This window comes from Borostomias antarcticus (assembly GCF_949987555.1).
Source record: "Borostomias antarcticus genome assembly, chromosome: 6".
Taxonomy (NCBI): Eukaryota; Metazoa; Chordata; class Actinopteri; order Stomiiformes; family Stomiidae; genus Borostomias; species Borostomias antarcticus.
The window spans coordinates 7,833,344-7,850,843 of NC_140239.1; the positions used below are offsets into that span (position 1 = coordinate 7,833,344).

Consider the following 17,500-nt stretch of genomic DNA (forward strand, 5'->3'; position numbering starts at 1 on the left):
ATTTCTGAGTGGGAACGCCTGATCGGAAAAGTCGTTACTAATTGATAGTGTCACAAGGGTTCCTTTGATACTAAGGAATTGCCTTGATTTGAGCACCAGATTTTTGCATGAAGTGTCCCAGATTCATAGAGAGATCTGCAGCATGCAGTAACGTAGTTAGTGTAGCTTACGTAGTGTTACGTAGTGTATCAGCGAAAGAACTCTCATGGGTCTGGCGTTGAGACTACCCATCATGCAACTATTAAAGGATCATCATTTTGATTTCTCCACTGATCATGTGATGTCTGTTTCAGGTGGTGCGCACCGTGACTCCCAAGTCAGGTAAGTCAACCAACTGGTGACTCTGGATCTACTCTCTGTGTGTGATGGACATACCTGTACATCGATAGGTTCAGATATTAAGACTCAAGTCAGTCTCCAAACTCTTCGCTCAACTAGAAACTGAGGACATTCTCCCAGCTTTTGTTGCTAAAACTGGGTGGAAACCATTAGAGAATTGAAAAAACCTGCACTGCAGAACCAAACCAAGTATTTAGGGCGTAGGTTTGTTCAGGTTTGAACCAATCCAAAGTCTTTAGGGCGTAGGTTTGTTCAGGTTTGAACCAATCCAAAGTCTTTAGGGTGTAGGTTTGTTCAGCTGAGCAGTAGGCGTAGGTTTGTTAGCGGCCATTCTCGCCGGCACTTTATCTTGGAATATAGAAATCTCCAGACGGTCGGTAGGTGAAGCTCAAACGGATGATCGTTATGGGTGTAGGGTTGAGGCTGACTGTGTGTGTGTGCGTGTGTGTGTGTGTGTGTGTGTGCGTGTGTGCGTGTGCGTGTGTTCCAGAGCTGGTCTCCCGCATTTCGGTGGCTAACTGGCTGAAACAGATCAGGGACCAAAAGCAGCAGAGTGATATGCAGGCGGCGAGGGGCAGAGCACAAGCCCCGCCGGCCACACCCTTCGCCATGGTCCCTCAACCCCTCTTCACTGCACAGCCCATGGTACAAGGCCCGGGACTTCCTTTACAAGCCCACTCGCTTCCTGTCCGAGGAACCGGACTTCCTGTCCGGGCCTCCCCTTTTCCTGTCCAACTCCCTGGACATCCGGGCGTCTGCTTTGTCATGGCCCCTGTTCAGCAGCATCTGTCCCCCACCTTGGCCCTGCCTGCCCCTCCCATGGTGTTCTCCCTCCCAGGCCAACCTGTATCTCTGATCTCTACCCCCACCCCCCACCCCCCTTCCACACTCCTGCCCCTACCCCATCTTCCAAAATCTCCTGCCCCTACCCCGTCTTCCAAAACATCTGCCCATACCTCCTTCCCAGGCCAACCTGTATCTCTGATCTCTACCCCCACCCCCCACCCCCCTTCTACACTCCTGCCCCTACCCCATCTTCCAAAATCTCCTGCCCCTACCCCGTCTTCCAAAACATCTGCCCATACCTCCTTCCCAGGCCAACCTGTATCTCTGATCTCTACCCCCACCCCCCACCCCCCTTCTACACCCCTGCCCCTACCCCATCTTCCAAAATCTCCTGCCCCTACCCCATCTTCCAAAACATCTGCCCATACCTCCTTCCCAGGCCAACCTGTATCTCTGATCTCTACCCCCACCCCCCACCCCCCTTCCACACTCCTGCCCCTACCTCATCTTCCAAAATCTCCTGCCCCTACCCCGTCTTCCAAAACATCCACCCCTACCTCCTTCCCAGGCCAACCTGTATCTCTGATCTCTACCCCCACCCCCCACCCCCCTTCCACACTCCTGCCCCTACCCCATCTTCCAAAATCTCCTGCCCCTATCCTGTCTTGCAAAACATCCGCCCCTACCTCCCTCCCAGGCCAACCTGTATCTCTGATCTCTACCCCCACCCCCCACCCCCCTTCCACACTCCTGCCCCTACGCCATCTTCCAAAATCTCCTTCCCCTACCCCGTCTACCAAAACATCCGCCCCTACCTCCTTCCCAGGCCAACCTGTATCTCTGATCTCTACCCCAACACCCCACCCCCCATCCACACTCCTAACCCTACCCCATCTTCCAAAACCTCCTGCCCCTACCCCGTCTTCCAAAACCTCCACTCCTACCGCTACCCCCTCCTCCCAACCTACCCCTAGCCACGTCTCAAACGTCAATTTGTCTTCCATTCCCAGCCCTAACCCGCCTTCCAAAACCTCCATCCCTACCCCTACCCCCTCCCAATCAACCTCTAAACACGTCTCAAACTCCAGTTTGTCCTCCACTCCCAGCCCTAACCCGTCTTCCCAAACCTCCATCCCTACCCCCTCCTCCCAACCTACCCCTAACCACGTCTCAAACCCCAGCTTGTCCTCCACTCCTACGCCGGACCCCACACCCACCCTCTCTTCCCTTCTACCCCCCGCCTGCTCCGTTCAGCCATCTCCCGGGGCAATCAGTGTGTGTCCTGGGGGTGCTGGTGTGGGTCCAGGACCCCCCGACAGCCCCTCGGTCCAGAAACGTATTCGTCGACCGACTGAGAAGGCCAGGGCCCTCATGGAAGCTTCCAAGAGGACGGATAAGACGACTCCAGGACCCTCCAACAAGCCCTTGACCCAGAAACGTACCCGTCGGCCGTCTGCGAAAGCCAAGGCTCCCAGGCGCAAGAAAGCCCGCACACAGAACCCTCCAGATCCAGATCGTCCGATCGGTAATCTCTCTCAGGTGATTCTGCCACCTCAGACAACAGCCTGGATGTTAACCGCGAAGGGGCTAGTGCCACTGGGTGGCGTTGTCCAGGTGTCAGGGTCTTATCTGTGTCCCCTGGACATTAAACTATCTGCTAATGGTGCCGTTCCACTGCCTGTCCTCAGCCAGCAGGCCGACCTCAACACCAAACCTCAGACACCGTCCACCCTCTCAAACCCCAACCCCCAGACAGTGTCCCTCAACCCCAGCTCCAAACCTCACACCATACCGACCAATCCTCACACCGCTCAGACAATCTCCACCGATCCAAACGTCAACCCGCGGACAACCTCCACCAATCCCGCTTCAGCTGCTACTCTTTCCACCAATCCAAACCCCGGTCGTCAGACATTCCTCACCAATCCCGATGCAGCTCCCAAACTCTCCGCTAACCCTGCCGAGTTCCTTCAGTGCCTTTCCACGCCCCGTGTCCTCGCTGTCCCTGTGAACACTGTCATTGGACCCTCTAGTTCTGCTCCTTTTGGGCAACCCCAACAACATCCTAGCTCTGGGCCCCTCAATTATACCCTCATTGGGCCCCCCCAACAACAGCCACTACCTGGCCCACCTCCCTCCTACATCCTCCTTGCCCAGCAACCAGGGACCCTTCCCCCAGGAGTAGGTCCCATCCTCAGGCACGGTCCTCCAGGATCAAGTCTGATCCTCAGGCAAGCTTCCCCAGGAGCAGGGCCCATCCTTAGGCAAGCTTCCCCGGGTGCAAGGCCCATCCTTAGGCAAGCTTCCCCAGGAGCAGGGCCCATCCTTAGGCAAGCTTCCCCTGGAACCGGGCTCATCCTTAGGCAAGTCCCCACAGGATCTGCCCCCCCCACAGCCATCAACGAGGGAGTCCAAGTCGAGCCTCTCAGCGCCAAGATGCACTTCATGGACCCCAGCATGATGTTTCTGAAGGAGCCGTCCCAGGTGGAGAGAGAGTGGCAGGCCGGCAAGGCAGGCGTGGAGGTCCCAGGCGCGGAGGTGGCCTTGCCTTACCTGGCCCCTTTCTCCACCAGTCTGGCCTCCCTGTCGGTCCTGCTGAGGTGCAAGAAGGCCCTGACCTCCAGGGCCCTGCAGCTGCTGACCCCGGAGGAGCAGGCCGCCAGTGAGGACGAGCGGGTGGCCGCCATCAGACAAGTGGTGGCTGAGCGCTTCGGCCGCAACCCCGCGTACGCGATGCTCAAGGCGCGCTTCCTGTCCTGCTACACCCTGCCTGCCTTCCTCGCCACCATCAACCCAAACAAGTTAGGCTCTCCAGAAGACGAATTCGAGGACCGGGAGATGTGGGAGTGGCGAGGTGAAGAGTTAGTGTTCAAACTACCATCAGCAATGCAGGTAAGAAGCCTACCTCTACCACCACCATTAACATAACCAGTATATATATACATCCATCCATCCATCGTCATCCGCTTATCCGGGGCCGGGTCGCGGAGGCAGCAGTTCCAGCATACATACAGAAATATACATATTACACATACATTATATATATATATTATTATATATATAGCTAGCACAACCACCAAACCCTTACTACCAACTTCCACCCATACTCACCCAGCTGTCACCCCTAGTAACCTAAACTACCACCTGCCCTAACCCCTACTGTTGATGACTGATGACCTCCTCCTCGCTGTCCCTGAACAGCTGATACAAGCTTGTGTGTCCCCTCTGCTCTCTACCCAGAGTTCCCGGCTGAAAACAGACGGAACAGGCGCCCCTGCCACCCACTACAGCGGCCTCGGGAGCTGATGCAAGATTCAGGAGGCTCTACTGTGTTCTCAGCCCCCTCAGTACACATTCCTTAGGTTCTGCTTTGTTAAATCATCACGAGTTCAAACATTTTTAATTGAACCTGATTTGTCACAGCCATGTGAAGGAGAAAAGCCAGTGTTTTAGTTTTAGTGTTGTTGTGGTATTGTCACATTTGTCTGTTTTGTATCATTTGTAAAAAGAGAAAGATATAATGTTAATGTTTATTTTATTTTAAATAAATCATCAACCATTTTTGAAATGATTCTGGCCATGATATAAACCAATCCCTAGCCCTAGACTCAAAGGCTAGATTCGTCTGTGTTGTACACTCATAGCTCTACCATCCACCTCTCTTTCTCCCTCTCCAGCTCCCTTTCCCTCCCTCCATCTGTCTCTCACTCACACACGCGCACTCACACAAGCTACTCCAGCCAGTATTGATTAAAAGGCATTGTCTTGATATTGAGTTCCTCATTGCCCCATGCCTGACATGAGTGATGAAACGGAGGAAACAGAAAAGCTGAAATAAATGTTTCCAAAGAGGAAGTGTCCCTGTGGCAGAAAGCAGAAGAACCTCCAGGTTTAGGCATCCCTCTATTGCTTCATCTGATGTGGAGACGGAGAGCTCTGAGAGAGAAGGTCCTGCTACCAGACGGTGCCCAGGTAAGACCGCCCGCTGTGTGGCCCAGTGAGTGTCTAGTAAGCGCTTTTCCAGTTCGCATACTGCTTATGTTGTGCAGTTTTGAGTGTTCTTTTAGAGTGTGTGTAAGTGTTAGCAGTGATCTTGGAACTTGTGTGTCTAATTACTGCTGTCCAACGTATGTGTGTCTGGCATTCGTTTAGATTGTGTTTTAGTGTAGTCATCAGTGATCTTGGAGTACAGTATGTACAGTATTTGTGTGTCTTCGTGTTATCTAGTGTGTTGCCTAGCCAGAGTATATTTCCCAGTCTTGCGTGTGAGTGTAGTCAACACCAGTGATCTTAGAGTGCGTTTGCCTGAGTGTGCGTGTTTATGTGTGCGTGTTGCCTAGTCAGTGTCAGTTGTGATGGAGGACGAGGAGTGTTGGCAGCAGCTGGAGGACTACCGGCTGCTGCTAATCAAGACCATCGAGCCGTCGCGCATCACGCCGTACCTGCGCCAGTGCAGGGTGCTGAGCAGCGAGGATGAGGAGCAGATCTTCAACGACCCCAGCCTGGTGCTCCGCAGGCGCAGAGTAGGTAAGAGCAAAAGCACATTTGGGAGCAAAAAAAGGCGATCTAATCTTATCGAATCTAGTGGATCTCTGTATATTTAAATGTGTTCCACCCGTAGACATTACACAGTACTGTTATATGTTATATACTGTTATATACATATATATATATATACATTATATACATTATATGTTATATACTGTTATATACATTATACAGTCTGTTAGACTGTAACTAACAGTGTGTTTTATACTTAATAATAGTTTTAACATTTATAATGGCGAATAAACAAGGTGTGAGCTCAAATCTTAGTGAATAAGTGTCCCATTCACATAATTCTGGGCGTACTGTACTACCAACTTTGCCTTTATGCTCATAAAGGTATGCTTCCACCTCAAATATTGCCTCCTGTCTGCTACACCTCCCCAAAGTCAAGTTTATTAGTCTCATGCTACATAAGTGAAATGTCCTATCTGTTTTGTATTCTCTGTGACCTTGCACTGCTTACACCTGCAGGAAGGCAGACACACACACACATACACACACACACCTTCATAAACCAGGCTCCTATTTCAGCTGATGGCGAATCAAATCTAGTATAAAGCATGGATTAATATACATATATTCCGTCCGTGGACATGTCCGTTAGATAGTAAGTAGATTAGATGGTAAGTAACTAACAGCTGTGTTTTAGTAAGCAACTAGCAACTGCATTTGGCTCACCTCTGGCTTGTTGCAATCTAATCAGGGAAATAAACCAGGTTCCTACTGTATTTCAGCTGATGGCAAAGTGAACCTGTCACCTCTGTGATGGTCTTGATTTCACTCAAGTCTAGTTTTTCTTAATATACATGCTGTATGTGCGCCAAAGACAAGCAGGGGTTGTCTTTGTGGCACATACAGCATGTATATTTAAGCATGTATAACACAAAAGTACTGGGTCTCTCTCAGATCTCTACAAAGCCATGGTCTCTCCTCAGTCCTGGCCTCTCCTACACCCTGACCTCTCCTAAGTCTTGGTCTCTCCTCAGTCCTGGCCTCTCCTACACCCTGACCTCTCCTAAGTCTTGGTCTCTCCTCAGTCCTGGCCTCTCCTACACCCTGACCTCTCCTAAGTCTTGGTCTCTCCTCAGTCCTGGTCTCTCTCAGATGTTAGGGTGTCTAAGGCCTCGTCTTCATCTCCTCAGGTGCCCTGCTGGATCTTCTACAGAGGACTGGGGTCAAGGGTCATGTGGCCTTCCTGGAGAGTCTGGAGCTGGACTATCCTCATCTGTACCGCAAGATCACCGGCAAGGAGCCGGCCAGAGCCTTTTCCATCCTGGTCGGTGGGTAGTCAGAGAGCAGCATGCTCCCACTAATCCCTGCAGCCAGACAGTTACATACTTACATGTGTATCCTCTAGGTATTCACAGAGATAACTACAGTATGTAGCTGTATACTGTATGTGGTGGTGTGTGAGGGTGTGTAATGTGATACATGATTTATTCATGCTTGTGTTTGTATGTAATGTCAGGTGATGCAATGGCGGTGTAATTATGTGACTGTGACTGTACAGTATGTGATCTGTGTGTGTATGATAGACAGTGATGGAGTTGTACAGTAACTATGTGATCTGTGTGTTTATGATAGACACGGGGGAGGAGTTGTAACTATGTGATCCGTGTGTGTATGACAGACACTGTGGGGGAGTTGTACAGTGACTCTATGTGATCTGTATCTATGACGGACACTGTAGGGGAGTTGTACAGTGACTATGTGATCTGTGTCTATGACAGACACTGTGGGGGCGTCGTCCAGTGACTCGTGATCTGTGCGTGTCTGACAGACACGGTGGGGGAGTCGGGGCTGACCCAGTTCCTGATGTCGGAGGTGACGCGTCTGCAGAACGGCCTGGCGGAGGAGAGGCGGCGCAGGCAGGAGGCGGCGGCGGCGGTGGCCGGCCTCCAGGACGCAGCCCGCCAGCAGCACCTCAAGGAGAGAGAGCGACAGGTATGAGACGGGGGGGGGGCGGGGATCACTTCCACAGGAACTCTGTCAACACAGGAAGAGGGGTCGCGTTTTAGTTGTTTTTATTTCTACTATTACAAGTTGGATTGCATTCTATTGTTTGTATGAGAGGTGCTGTGTGAATAAAGTTTTATCGGTTGGTTGATTGATGAATTGATCAGCGAATTGACATGCACTTTACCTGAACTGAACTGTGATGATATTTGCTGTACGATGGCTGCTATAGATGATTTGTATTACTGTTGTTTTTGTTGTGATTTTATGTCTTTGTGTCTATATGTCTATGTGTTTTTAATGTGTACTGTACAACAAATTGCCTCTTTAAGGACATTAAAGTTGTGTAAGTCCAAGACTGATAGATTGAATTGGTTGATTGATTAATTAATCAGGTGGTTGATTGATAGGTTGATTGATTGATTGAATTTGTGGATTGATTGATTGATTGGAATTGTTGATTGACTGATTGATTGATTGGTTGATTGGTTGATTGGTTGATTGGTTGATTGTGCAGTTGGTTGATTGATTGATTGGTTGATTGATTGTTCAGTTGGTTGATTGATTGATTGGTGGTTGATTGATTGTTCAGTTGGTTGATTGATTGATTGATTGGTTGATTGATTGTTCAGTTGGTTGATTGTTTGATTAATTGATTGATTGGCTGCAGACCCAGCAGGAGAGGCTGCAGCGGCTGAGGGAGGAGAGGGAACGTCTGCTGGAGGAGCTTCGTCACCTGAAGGACGACAACTACAGCCTGATGCTGCAGATCACTAAGCTGAGCGAGGAGAAGAACGGCGCCCTCATGGCCAGCAGAGACCTGCAGCTGGAGGTGAGGCTACTAGCGCTGACCCCCTGACCTCTGACCCTCACCCTAACCCAACAAGCCTGACCTGAGGCAGACCAGAGGTGAGAGGCTGGACCACTAGAAGTTTCTCTTCTCTTTTCCTCTTCTTTAGATCGAGAGGCTGAAGCACAGCCTGATGAAGGCAGAGAGCAACTCTCAGATCCAGCACAGGCGAACCATGACCCTGAAGAACGCCATGGAGCGGTGGCACGGCCCAGATTCACTGAGGCAGCTCCAGTACCAGAACCACCTGCTCTCCACCGGCCTGCAGGAGCTGGAGATCCAGGTACAACCCCAGGTACACGGGTCAAAATACCAGGCTGCTCCCTCCATACTCACAACATTCAAAAAGCCCCCCCAACCAGCAGGTGGATTGATCCACAACCCACTATAGTGAACTTACAGTATATTCAACAAACCATCCACTAAACCCTCACCCTAACCTTAGCCAGTTGTTAGCTGCTGCATAACCACAGAATTGATCAATTGTTAATAAGTTCTGCGTCTGTAGATCATCATATTTGGGATCCCTAAGAAATTAAGTGCTCCTCACACCATAGCCCAGACCCCGCCCTTCTCTCCGGAGATACTGTACACCTCTGTCCCATTCTCAACCCCCTTTCCCCGTCCTGCTGACTATGTATTTGTGTGACTGTAGAGGAACCCCCCAGCCCAGTCTGCCCAACCCCCGAGTCGTGCTGGGGGCCCGGGGGACCAGGAGGACCCCGGCGTTCCTCTGGCTGAGGCTCTGGAGGGCCGGGGGAAGGAAGGGGGCCGGGAGCCCCAGCAGACTGGGGACCAGGAGCAGAAACCCGGGGAGGTCCGGGGGGGTCCGGAGGGCCGGGATCCGAGGAGACAGGCGTGTCTGAAGGACAAGGGTCCGAGGGTCGACGATGACCAGGAACATCTCAGCAAGATCTACAGCTTGAGGACAGAGCTGCGCCTCGCTCAGGAACAGAGAGACAGGGTACACCAGAACCGCACAACGCGACACACACCCCAAAACAGCACAACGCAGCACACACCCTGCAACCGCACAACGCAACACACACTCCGAAACAGCACAATGCAACACACACCCTGAAACCGCACCACGTAACACACACCGAAACCGCACAACGCAACGCACACCCCAGAACCGCACAGCACAAAACACCCCGAAACTGTGCACAGCTCAACATACCCCAACACACTCTACTATAGTCAAACACAGCACAAACATACGCCAACACACTCTACTATAACCCAACATATTACTGTACAGTACCGCACAGAACAGCATACCTCAACAAAACAGTCAAATACACCTTGATATATAGTATAATAGCCCAAAACAGAAATCTTCTGTCTGGTGATGAATTCAGTGTATATATTTCTGTCAGTGGTCTTGTTGGTGGTTGTCTTGGGCGGGGATAACTGTGCTCCCCTGAGTTGAGTTCAGGCTCTGGTTTTAGATTGCTATTCTTGCACTTTGCCATCAGCACTAGATTATGCTCTTAGTCACTTGTTTTAGAAAGAAGATGCACTTGTGAGTTCTGGCCAGTAGTAGTACTGTACATTGACTTTTCCTACGTTAAATGCAATTATTGTTAATCGCTTTGGATAAAAGTGTCTGCTAAATGACTGTAATGTAATGGTTGATTCTGGTTGCGTTGTGTTCTGGCAGTGCTGGGAGGAGAAGGAGCTGCTGGAGCTCAAGTGCACCACGTTGAAGAAGGACACTAAGATGTACTGCCAGAGGATGGAGGATATCCTGAAGCAGCTGGAGGAGGTGATGACTGAGAGAAACAAGGTAACCACCTACACTAGTTCTGTACAATTCAGTTCTAATGATGTTACTCTTTCATAAGGAACTTCGTCCGCAGAATGGCGCGAATACACACAACACTGGTTTATCGAGGTGTATCATGTGCCCAGGTGTGTGTCATTCTATGTCTAGGTGCATCTAGGTGTGTCCAGGTGTGTCCAGGTGTGCCCAGATGTGTCTCACGGTGCCGTTATCTCCCGCAGGCCATGGCCGCCAGAGACGAGTGCCACCAGGAGAACTGCCGGAACCTCCTGGAGAAGGACCAGTACCGCAGACAGATCCGTGAGCTGGGGGAGCGCTGCGACGAGCTGCAGGTGCAGCTGTTCCGGCGGGAGGGGGAGGTCCTGGCCCTGGAGACACGCCTCCGCAGGCGCACCTGCTCCAATCACGACGTCAGGATGAGTCCCCCACCCCTGCTTTGTTATAGATTGGATCAAGATTAGAATTTTTTCAGTTTTAGCATTTTAACCGCGTTCACACCAGTATATGTTGTGCCTACTTAAGCTTCAGAGATTTCTCTTGTCTGTTGGGGCTTTGTTCATTCAAAGCTGTTACATGGTCATATGTTTTATACAGATAACACTCCAGGTTGTAGATTAAACTGAAATAGGGATCATACACTCATTTGATCCAAACAATACTTTTATTGTGACATTTAGTATAAAACTCTTTTGACTCAATGAACTTCCTGTTGACCTTTTGTTTTTTTGTTCCCTCTTTCACCAGTCATTATAATGAGTTTTCTGTATTCTCACGCTATGGAGAGACCAGTTTCTGTTTCACCTTGTACCAACTGTCATACCGTGTGTGTGTGTGTGTGTGTGTGTGTGTGTGTGTTATGTATGTGTGTGTATGTATGTATGTATGTACTGTGTGTGTGTGTGTGTGTGTGTTCTCCCTCCCAGGGAAGCCAGACCACAAGTGAAGAGGAGAGCAGGCAGAAGTTCAGCAAAGGCAAGCAGTATTCCAATCACCAATAGAGAATGAATTGTGATTGATTGATTGATTGATTGATTGATTGATTGATTGATTGATTGATTGGTTGATTGATTGATTGATTGATTGATTGATTGATTGATTGATTGATTGAAGGAACAGCGAGGAAAGGACTGCCTAATCTAGTGCGCAACCTGCTGTCTGCCCTGGTCTTTCATCTGCTTCATTAGTTTGTCATTACTAGAGCCATTATCAGTTAACTTCTAATAGAATTAGAAACCTTATAAAGATGCTGTCCTGTGTTTCAGCAGCCAGCAGCGAGGAATTGCCCAGCGATGACCTGCTCAGGGGAACCTCAGTGGAGAACAGTAAGAACGTCACCCTGCAAGACCACCAGAGCCCTGCAGGGGGAGCCAGAGAGCAGGCTGACTCAGCAGTAAGACAGTAAAACATTAATGTGATGCTGAAATGTGATGTTGTTGGCATGCCTTCTGTAATTAATGTGTGTGTGTGTGTGTGTGTGTGTGTGTGTGTGTGTGTGCCTGTGAGTGAAAGCGATGTTGACTCTGTGTGTGTGTGTGTGTGTGTGTGTGTGTGTGTGTGTGTGTGTGTATGTGTGATGATGATGATGATGATGATGACGACGACGACGATGACAGCGATGATTATGTTGTTGTTGTGTGTGTGACAGGACAGGGCTCACTTGGAGGAGGAGCTTCCGTTTCCTAGCCAACCACGAGTGAGGTGTAACTTCTACTACCGGAAGTGAGCAGTGTTCCATCCTCGGCCCGTAGAAAACACCAACAAATATTCTAGTTCAAGTTAAAATTCCACTTACATGTTGTTTTTCCTGACAAAAGTGGTGAAACAGTTTCTGTTGTGTGGGTGCAGTGACCTGGTTTACCAGATTGACGATCTGTTCCATCACTCTTGTCAGAAAAAACAGCATGTAAACCAGGCTAGTATACCCGGCTTGTGGGTGAGGGGTTTGGTAGAGAGGATGACTGGGTTGTTTGACACTGTTGTGTACTGTCTTTCTTATTAGGAAACGTGCCCTCAGAGCGAAGGGCCACAGCCAGGAGCTGCCACCCCCTCACCTTGACGACAGCAGTGGGAGTGATACGACGGACTGGGACGGGATGTGACTGGACGTCGATGAGAGGCAGATAGGGCGGAAGGATGGGGGACATCTTGGCTAAGATCATCCTGCTCTGACAGCCACCTGAAATACAAGTTACTATACTGTATGTTTTTATGACCTCTGTCTCATTGTTAATAAACTACTAAATGAAACTTTGTTTGCATTGGTGTGTGTCCAGCTCTTTAAACCTGGCAAGGGGCCATATATTATAAACATGTTAATCAGGAGATGCTAGGGACCATGTAGGTGGGTGGTGCCTGTTGTCATAGCAACGGTTGGACGCAGCGCGCTGTGTTTTCAAACATCGAAGAAGTTCAGGCTAATTAGTTGGCTATCATTACCCGTTATCTACACAAAATATCAAACAAAGATGAAGGAACTAACTATATACAAGCTATATACAAAGTAGGCAATTGGGCAACAATGCTATCTGACTATAGTTTGAAACTAGCTAACATTAGCCACTTTTGCTAATCCGTGAGGACGTAGCCTACGATCCTACAGGAGAATCACTATGGCCGAAACTCGAGTCATTCCTAGTGGGAAGGTCTATCGCCAGATGTTTGATGCTCAGGTATGCTGCCGAAAAGATGAAAATACATATAGTATTAATGTTTGTTTGAGTTGCAATGTGTCCTTTACACCCACTGTGGGCTATTATGTATTGAGTCAATTTCCACTCATTTAGGTGCAGCTGTCAAGGTCGCTGCATGCCACTCGGCAGAGACGTGATGTGAAGGAAGGGTTCCTCCCTGACAGCGGAGAGTCTCACCGTGGCCGCAACTATGGGCCGCAACAGTGGAGCAGGACCCACACTGGTACCAAGCTGGACTCAGACGACATGACGAGGTACACACACACACACACACACACACACACACACACATACACAAGCACACACAACTCTGCAAGCAATTTAAATATAACATTCATTCTTTGTTCAGATACATCATGCGCTTAATTCTCATGATTCTCATGAGCATTGTTGGACCCCGGCAGACACATAGTAGTGACAATAATGATATTGATGGTTTTGTGTGTGCGTGTGTGAGACCCTCCAGGGACCAGCTTTTCTCCGGTGTCAGGCCCTGCCATAATAGCGATGAGCAGACGGATGAGGAGGAGATACGAGGCCTACCTGATATTGTTGGCAAGTAGTACACACACACACACACACACACACACACACACACACACACACACACACACACACACACACACACTCTGACCACAGATATCCAAGGTTTCATTGAGATATATTTCGAACTCAGCCTACAGGACTCATCATTGCATACCATACAATCTGATTGGATGGTCTTCACTTGTTATGCGTAGGATGCAGCAATGGTCTATTTTAATGTAGGCCATCTAAATAAATCTAATAAAGGCTAAGATCTTAGGCAAGTTACGCCTGTTTTATGTTGTTCTGACGTGCCCCCTACTCCCCTCAGAGGCGACCGGGCCCGGTTCTGACATCATCCAGAGACTGACGGAGAAGAAACAGAGGAACCACCACGAGGCCGTGACCCAGCTGCAGCAAGACCTGACCGTGCTCAGCCGGGTACGGCTAACACTAACCCTAACGTTCACCCCTAACCTCTAACCCAGAAGGGATTCACCATGACAACCCGATACAGCCCTAACACTCACCCCTGACACCTAACCCAGAAAGGCTTCACCATGACAGCCTGATACAGCCCTAACCTTGACCCTTGAACCCTGACAACAAGACCTAGTTGTGCTCAACCTGCTACTGTCTTAACGTCAGAGACCCTAATCCCTCTGACATTAACCCAATGCACAGTCACACAGAGGGAGCACTCACACAATCATATATTATACAAGAATCTAATCGTTGCAAATGAGTGGTGATAATGCTGCATGTATTCTCTCTGCTGGTCTGTGGTGATGATGCCATGTCTTCTTGCTGTCAGGAGTACGAGGCTTTATTCAGAAAAACAGGCCAGGACCTGCTGCTCCAGCTCTCAGTGTACGACCAGAACCGGGAGAGACACATGCAGAGGATAGACAGCCTGTCTGATCTGGAGAAGTTCACTCTGCAGGTGAGAAAAACACCTCTCAACAACAACCACGACCACCACCATAACCACAACAACAACAACAACAACAACCAGAGTTGGTCAGCTGACTTAACGGAGAGTTATCTGCAGGAGTTCCATGATCTGTGGGACAAAGTGAGGGAGGAGTCAGAGACGAGAAGGAGCTGGATCAGAGAGCTGGACAACACCCTGACGCAGTACGAATCTGAGAGAACAGCTATGGTGAGGCTGTGTGTGTGTGTGTGTTTGTGTGTGTGTTTGTATGTGTGTGTGTATATGTCTACCCATGAAATAGGCTACTGTGTCCTTTTGACCTGTCATTGTCATCATCTTGTATGTACTGTATGTAACAATGTGATTGCCAACTACAGGAGGTACTTATGTAACTGACTGACTCCTAATGTCTGACGGCATTGTTAGTGTTTTGTATTTCTATGTATGTGACATAAATTCATTATTTAAATGTGTGTTATGGACACGATGTCTTACCAATAGTGAACATGACTGTCCCTGGAGTCTAGATCGCAGCGCTACTGAGGAAATACACAGGACTGCTGGAGAAGATCAGCTATGTGATGCCTTCAGATGTTCACCGCCTGATCCACCAGGAAGCCATGGTAGGACTGTCTCTCTGACGGGACATGATTCTAAACCCTATCCTCACCTGTAGACAGAATAGAACCCTCGCCTCTGTAGAGAACAGTCAACTATAGACACTACACTAAAAGCTACTACCTAGAACCATAATGGGTTCTTCAGTTGCCAGAACCCTTTTTGGTTCTAGGTCGAACCATTTCACTAATAAAAATCTCTAACAGGAACCAAAAAAGAGTGTTCTCCCCCAGAACTCTAGACCGACTAGAACCCTGAGAAACCTAATCTGCAGACATACGAGAACTCCGAGAACCCTAATCTGCAGACATACGAGAACTCTGAGAACCCTAACCTGCAGACAGACTAGAACCGTGAGTGTGTCATCCCCAGATGATCAACCAGGCTCTGCTGGCCAACCGGCGGGCCATAGCCAAGCTGTTCCTGCACCTGATGGAGCAGGACCTGCAGAAGGAGCTGTGCCACCGTCTGCGCTGGGAGGACCAGCTGCAGGACTGGAGGAGGGTCAGGGTCCTGGAGGTGGTCACCCGATTCAAGTACGACCCAGAGCGTGATGGCGTCTCTGCTGTTGTCATTGTCTCTGTTTGGTTTTATCGCGACCCCTCACAGAGAGGAGGTTCAGTAGGACTGTTTACAGGGACATTGAACTGGACTTGTGTTAATTGTATGCAGGAGATGGTATGTGATATCTATCTATACTGTACACCTTAACGTGTGTGGTAAGAAGCCGCTGCTACCACAGTATATCTGTATCATTCTTTCTCTAGGCTGTATTAGCTGATGTACTGACCCCTTCCCTTCAGTGATTTCATGGGCAGCCCCCCGATCCAGAAGCCCCGGGATGTCCAGACAGCCCTGGAGACCATGAGGGCCGAGCAGCTGACCTACAGCGAGCAACGCTGCACTGTCCTCCAGTCAGTCAGGTGGGACGCCACAGTACATGACCCTACAGGCTTCTACACCATCCTACAGTGTCCTGTGCTCCTGTGAGCCACTGTATTATGTGGCCTTCATAGGTGAACAGTCTCTCTTAGAAGAAAGGTTGGGATGCTCTATCGCCATTAAAATGTGCATCATATTATTTTCTTATTAGTTTGAAAGAAGCTTTGTGACGTTTAGGCCCACACAAAGGCCTTCATCAGAATAGTCTCATAATGACTGCACACCGCCCCAACCAACGCCAACCAACTCCCAACACCCAACATTCTAAAGTTGGCAGTTGTTGTTACTGTAGAATGTTGGAAGTTTAAAATTCAGCTTGTTCACCAACAAAAAATCAATCCAACCAAGGCCAACAATCAACAACAAACATGGCACACCAATCCAACGTTGGTGTTGGCCCATTTAGACAGCAGTACTTGGAGGCCAGCGCTCATGTGAAATTTAGCCAGATTTGGGTCTGAAACTAATGAGAACTCTGAATGATGTGTTCTGCATTCCAGTGGCCTGATCCCTCCAAATTGTTCAAAGTCACGGGTCACTGACTGGTACAACTCTCTGTCGTCTGTCAATCAACGCATTGGTAAGATGGTGCTCCCAATGAACAGTACTACTCAGTACTGGCCCCTGTGTAAGACGAAGCTATATTGGTTCCATCCCTGTCAATGTGCAAGAGGTTGTCCAACCTACAGTATGTCATGATCGTGTGTCTTCTCCAGACTGTATACACATCGACTCATTGAAGAAGCTGCATTCCTTCTATGAGCTGACCTGGCAGGAGTGCCTGTCCCAGGTCGACCACTTCAAGGTAAACAGTTTACCCCACGCTCACCTGTCATCACATCAAGGTCCACACTGTGTTATCCTTGTCTTTTTAAACTATCACTTGTGGTTTTATTTTTTCAATTGTCAAATAAACTAAACAAAACAAAAAACTCTTTTTTCCCCCTTCCTCCAACCAGAAGCAGACCTGTCACTTCCTGTGTGCCCCGTCTTAATAACTTCTTGTGCATTCTTTGTTCCCACAGGAGGAGATAGCCACCTATGGGCTGTCGGCAGAGGAGGTCCAAGCCATTGTCAACACGGAGTTCCTGCCTGTGATTGGACGATGCCAGAGTCAGGCTGAGGAGCACCTTGCAGCCATGGATGTCAGTTAGTCAAAGTGTCTTTACACCCTTCTATTGCCCCACTAAAACCTCCAACCTCCTGTCATTTGTCTCCTTTCTCCTGTCTCCTATCTCCTGCGTCTATGTCTTTATCTCCTGTCCCCTATCTCCTATACCCTGTCTCCTATCTCCTATCCCCTGTCTCCTATGTCCTTATCTCCGGTCTCCTCTTCCCTGTCTCCTATCTCCTGTCTTCTGTCCCCTATCTCCCATCCCCTGCCTCCTATGTCCTTATCTCCTGTCTCCTATTCCCTGTCTCCCATCCCCTGCCTCCTATGTCCTTATCTCCTGTCTACTATCCACTATCTCCCATCCCCTGCCTCCTATGTCCTTATCTCCTGTCTCCTATCCCTTTGTCCTATC

General features: G+C 49.3%; 3 protein-coding genes across 3 annotated transcripts in view; all 3 read left to right on the top strand.

Annotated features, from left to right (window-relative positions):
- Positions 1–4,624, top strand: part of snapc4 (small nuclear RNA activating complex, polypeptide 4) — a gene marked incomplete at its 5' end in the record, with an annotated part of 16,040 nt that extends 11,416 nt beyond the window's left edge. The window contains 3 exons of the mRNA XM_084439670.1: positions 294–321; positions 830–4,017; positions 4,366–4,624. Of these exons, the coding sequence (XP_084295796.1) occupies positions 294–321; positions 830–4,017; positions 4,366–4,431 (3,282 nt within the window). The 3' untranslated portion in view covers positions 4,432–4,624. The remainder of the gene's footprint in view (positions 1–293; positions 322–829; positions 4,018–4,365) is intronic.
- Positions 4,625–5,480: 856 nt separating this feature from the next.
- Positions 5,481–12,364, top strand: card9 (caspase recruitment domain family, member 9; the record flags this gene model as incomplete). The annotated part of the gene is made up of 12 exons (XM_084439671.1): positions 5,481–5,652; positions 6,816–6,953; positions 7,454–7,617; positions 8,300–8,461; positions 8,589–8,774; positions 9,135–9,443; positions 10,143–10,268; positions 10,487–10,675; positions 11,189–11,237; positions 11,528–11,655; positions 11,911–11,984; positions 12,280–12,364. 12 exons carry the CDS (start codon positions 5,481–5,483, stop codon positions 12,362–12,364), a joined length of 1,782 nt encoding a protein of 593 aa, XP_084295797.1.
- Positions 12,365–12,874: 510 nt separating this feature from the next.
- ccdc180 (coiled-coil domain containing 180) overlaps positions 12,875–17,500 on the top strand; it is a gene marked incomplete at both ends in the record, with an annotated part of 17,774 nt that continues 13,148 nt past the window's right edge. Inside the window, 12 exons of the mRNA XM_084439672.1 lie at positions 12,875–12,934; positions 13,049–13,209; positions 13,422–13,510; positions 13,812–13,921; positions 14,295–14,423; positions 14,532–14,642; positions 14,942–15,037; positions 15,405–15,568; positions 15,836–15,955; positions 16,475–16,554; positions 16,691–16,779; positions 17,000–17,119. Coding sequence (XP_084295798.1) covers positions 12,875–12,934; positions 13,049–13,209; positions 13,422–13,510; positions 13,812–13,921; positions 14,295–14,423; positions 14,532–14,642; positions 14,942–15,037; positions 15,405–15,568; positions 15,836–15,955; positions 16,475–16,554; positions 16,691–16,779; positions 17,000–17,119 — 1,329 coding nt within the window. The remainder of the gene's footprint in view (positions 12,935–13,048; positions 13,210–13,421; positions 13,511–13,811; positions 13,922–14,294; positions 14,424–14,531; positions 14,643–14,941; positions 15,038–15,404; positions 15,569–15,835; positions 15,956–16,474; positions 16,555–16,690; positions 16,780–16,999; positions 17,120–17,500) is intronic.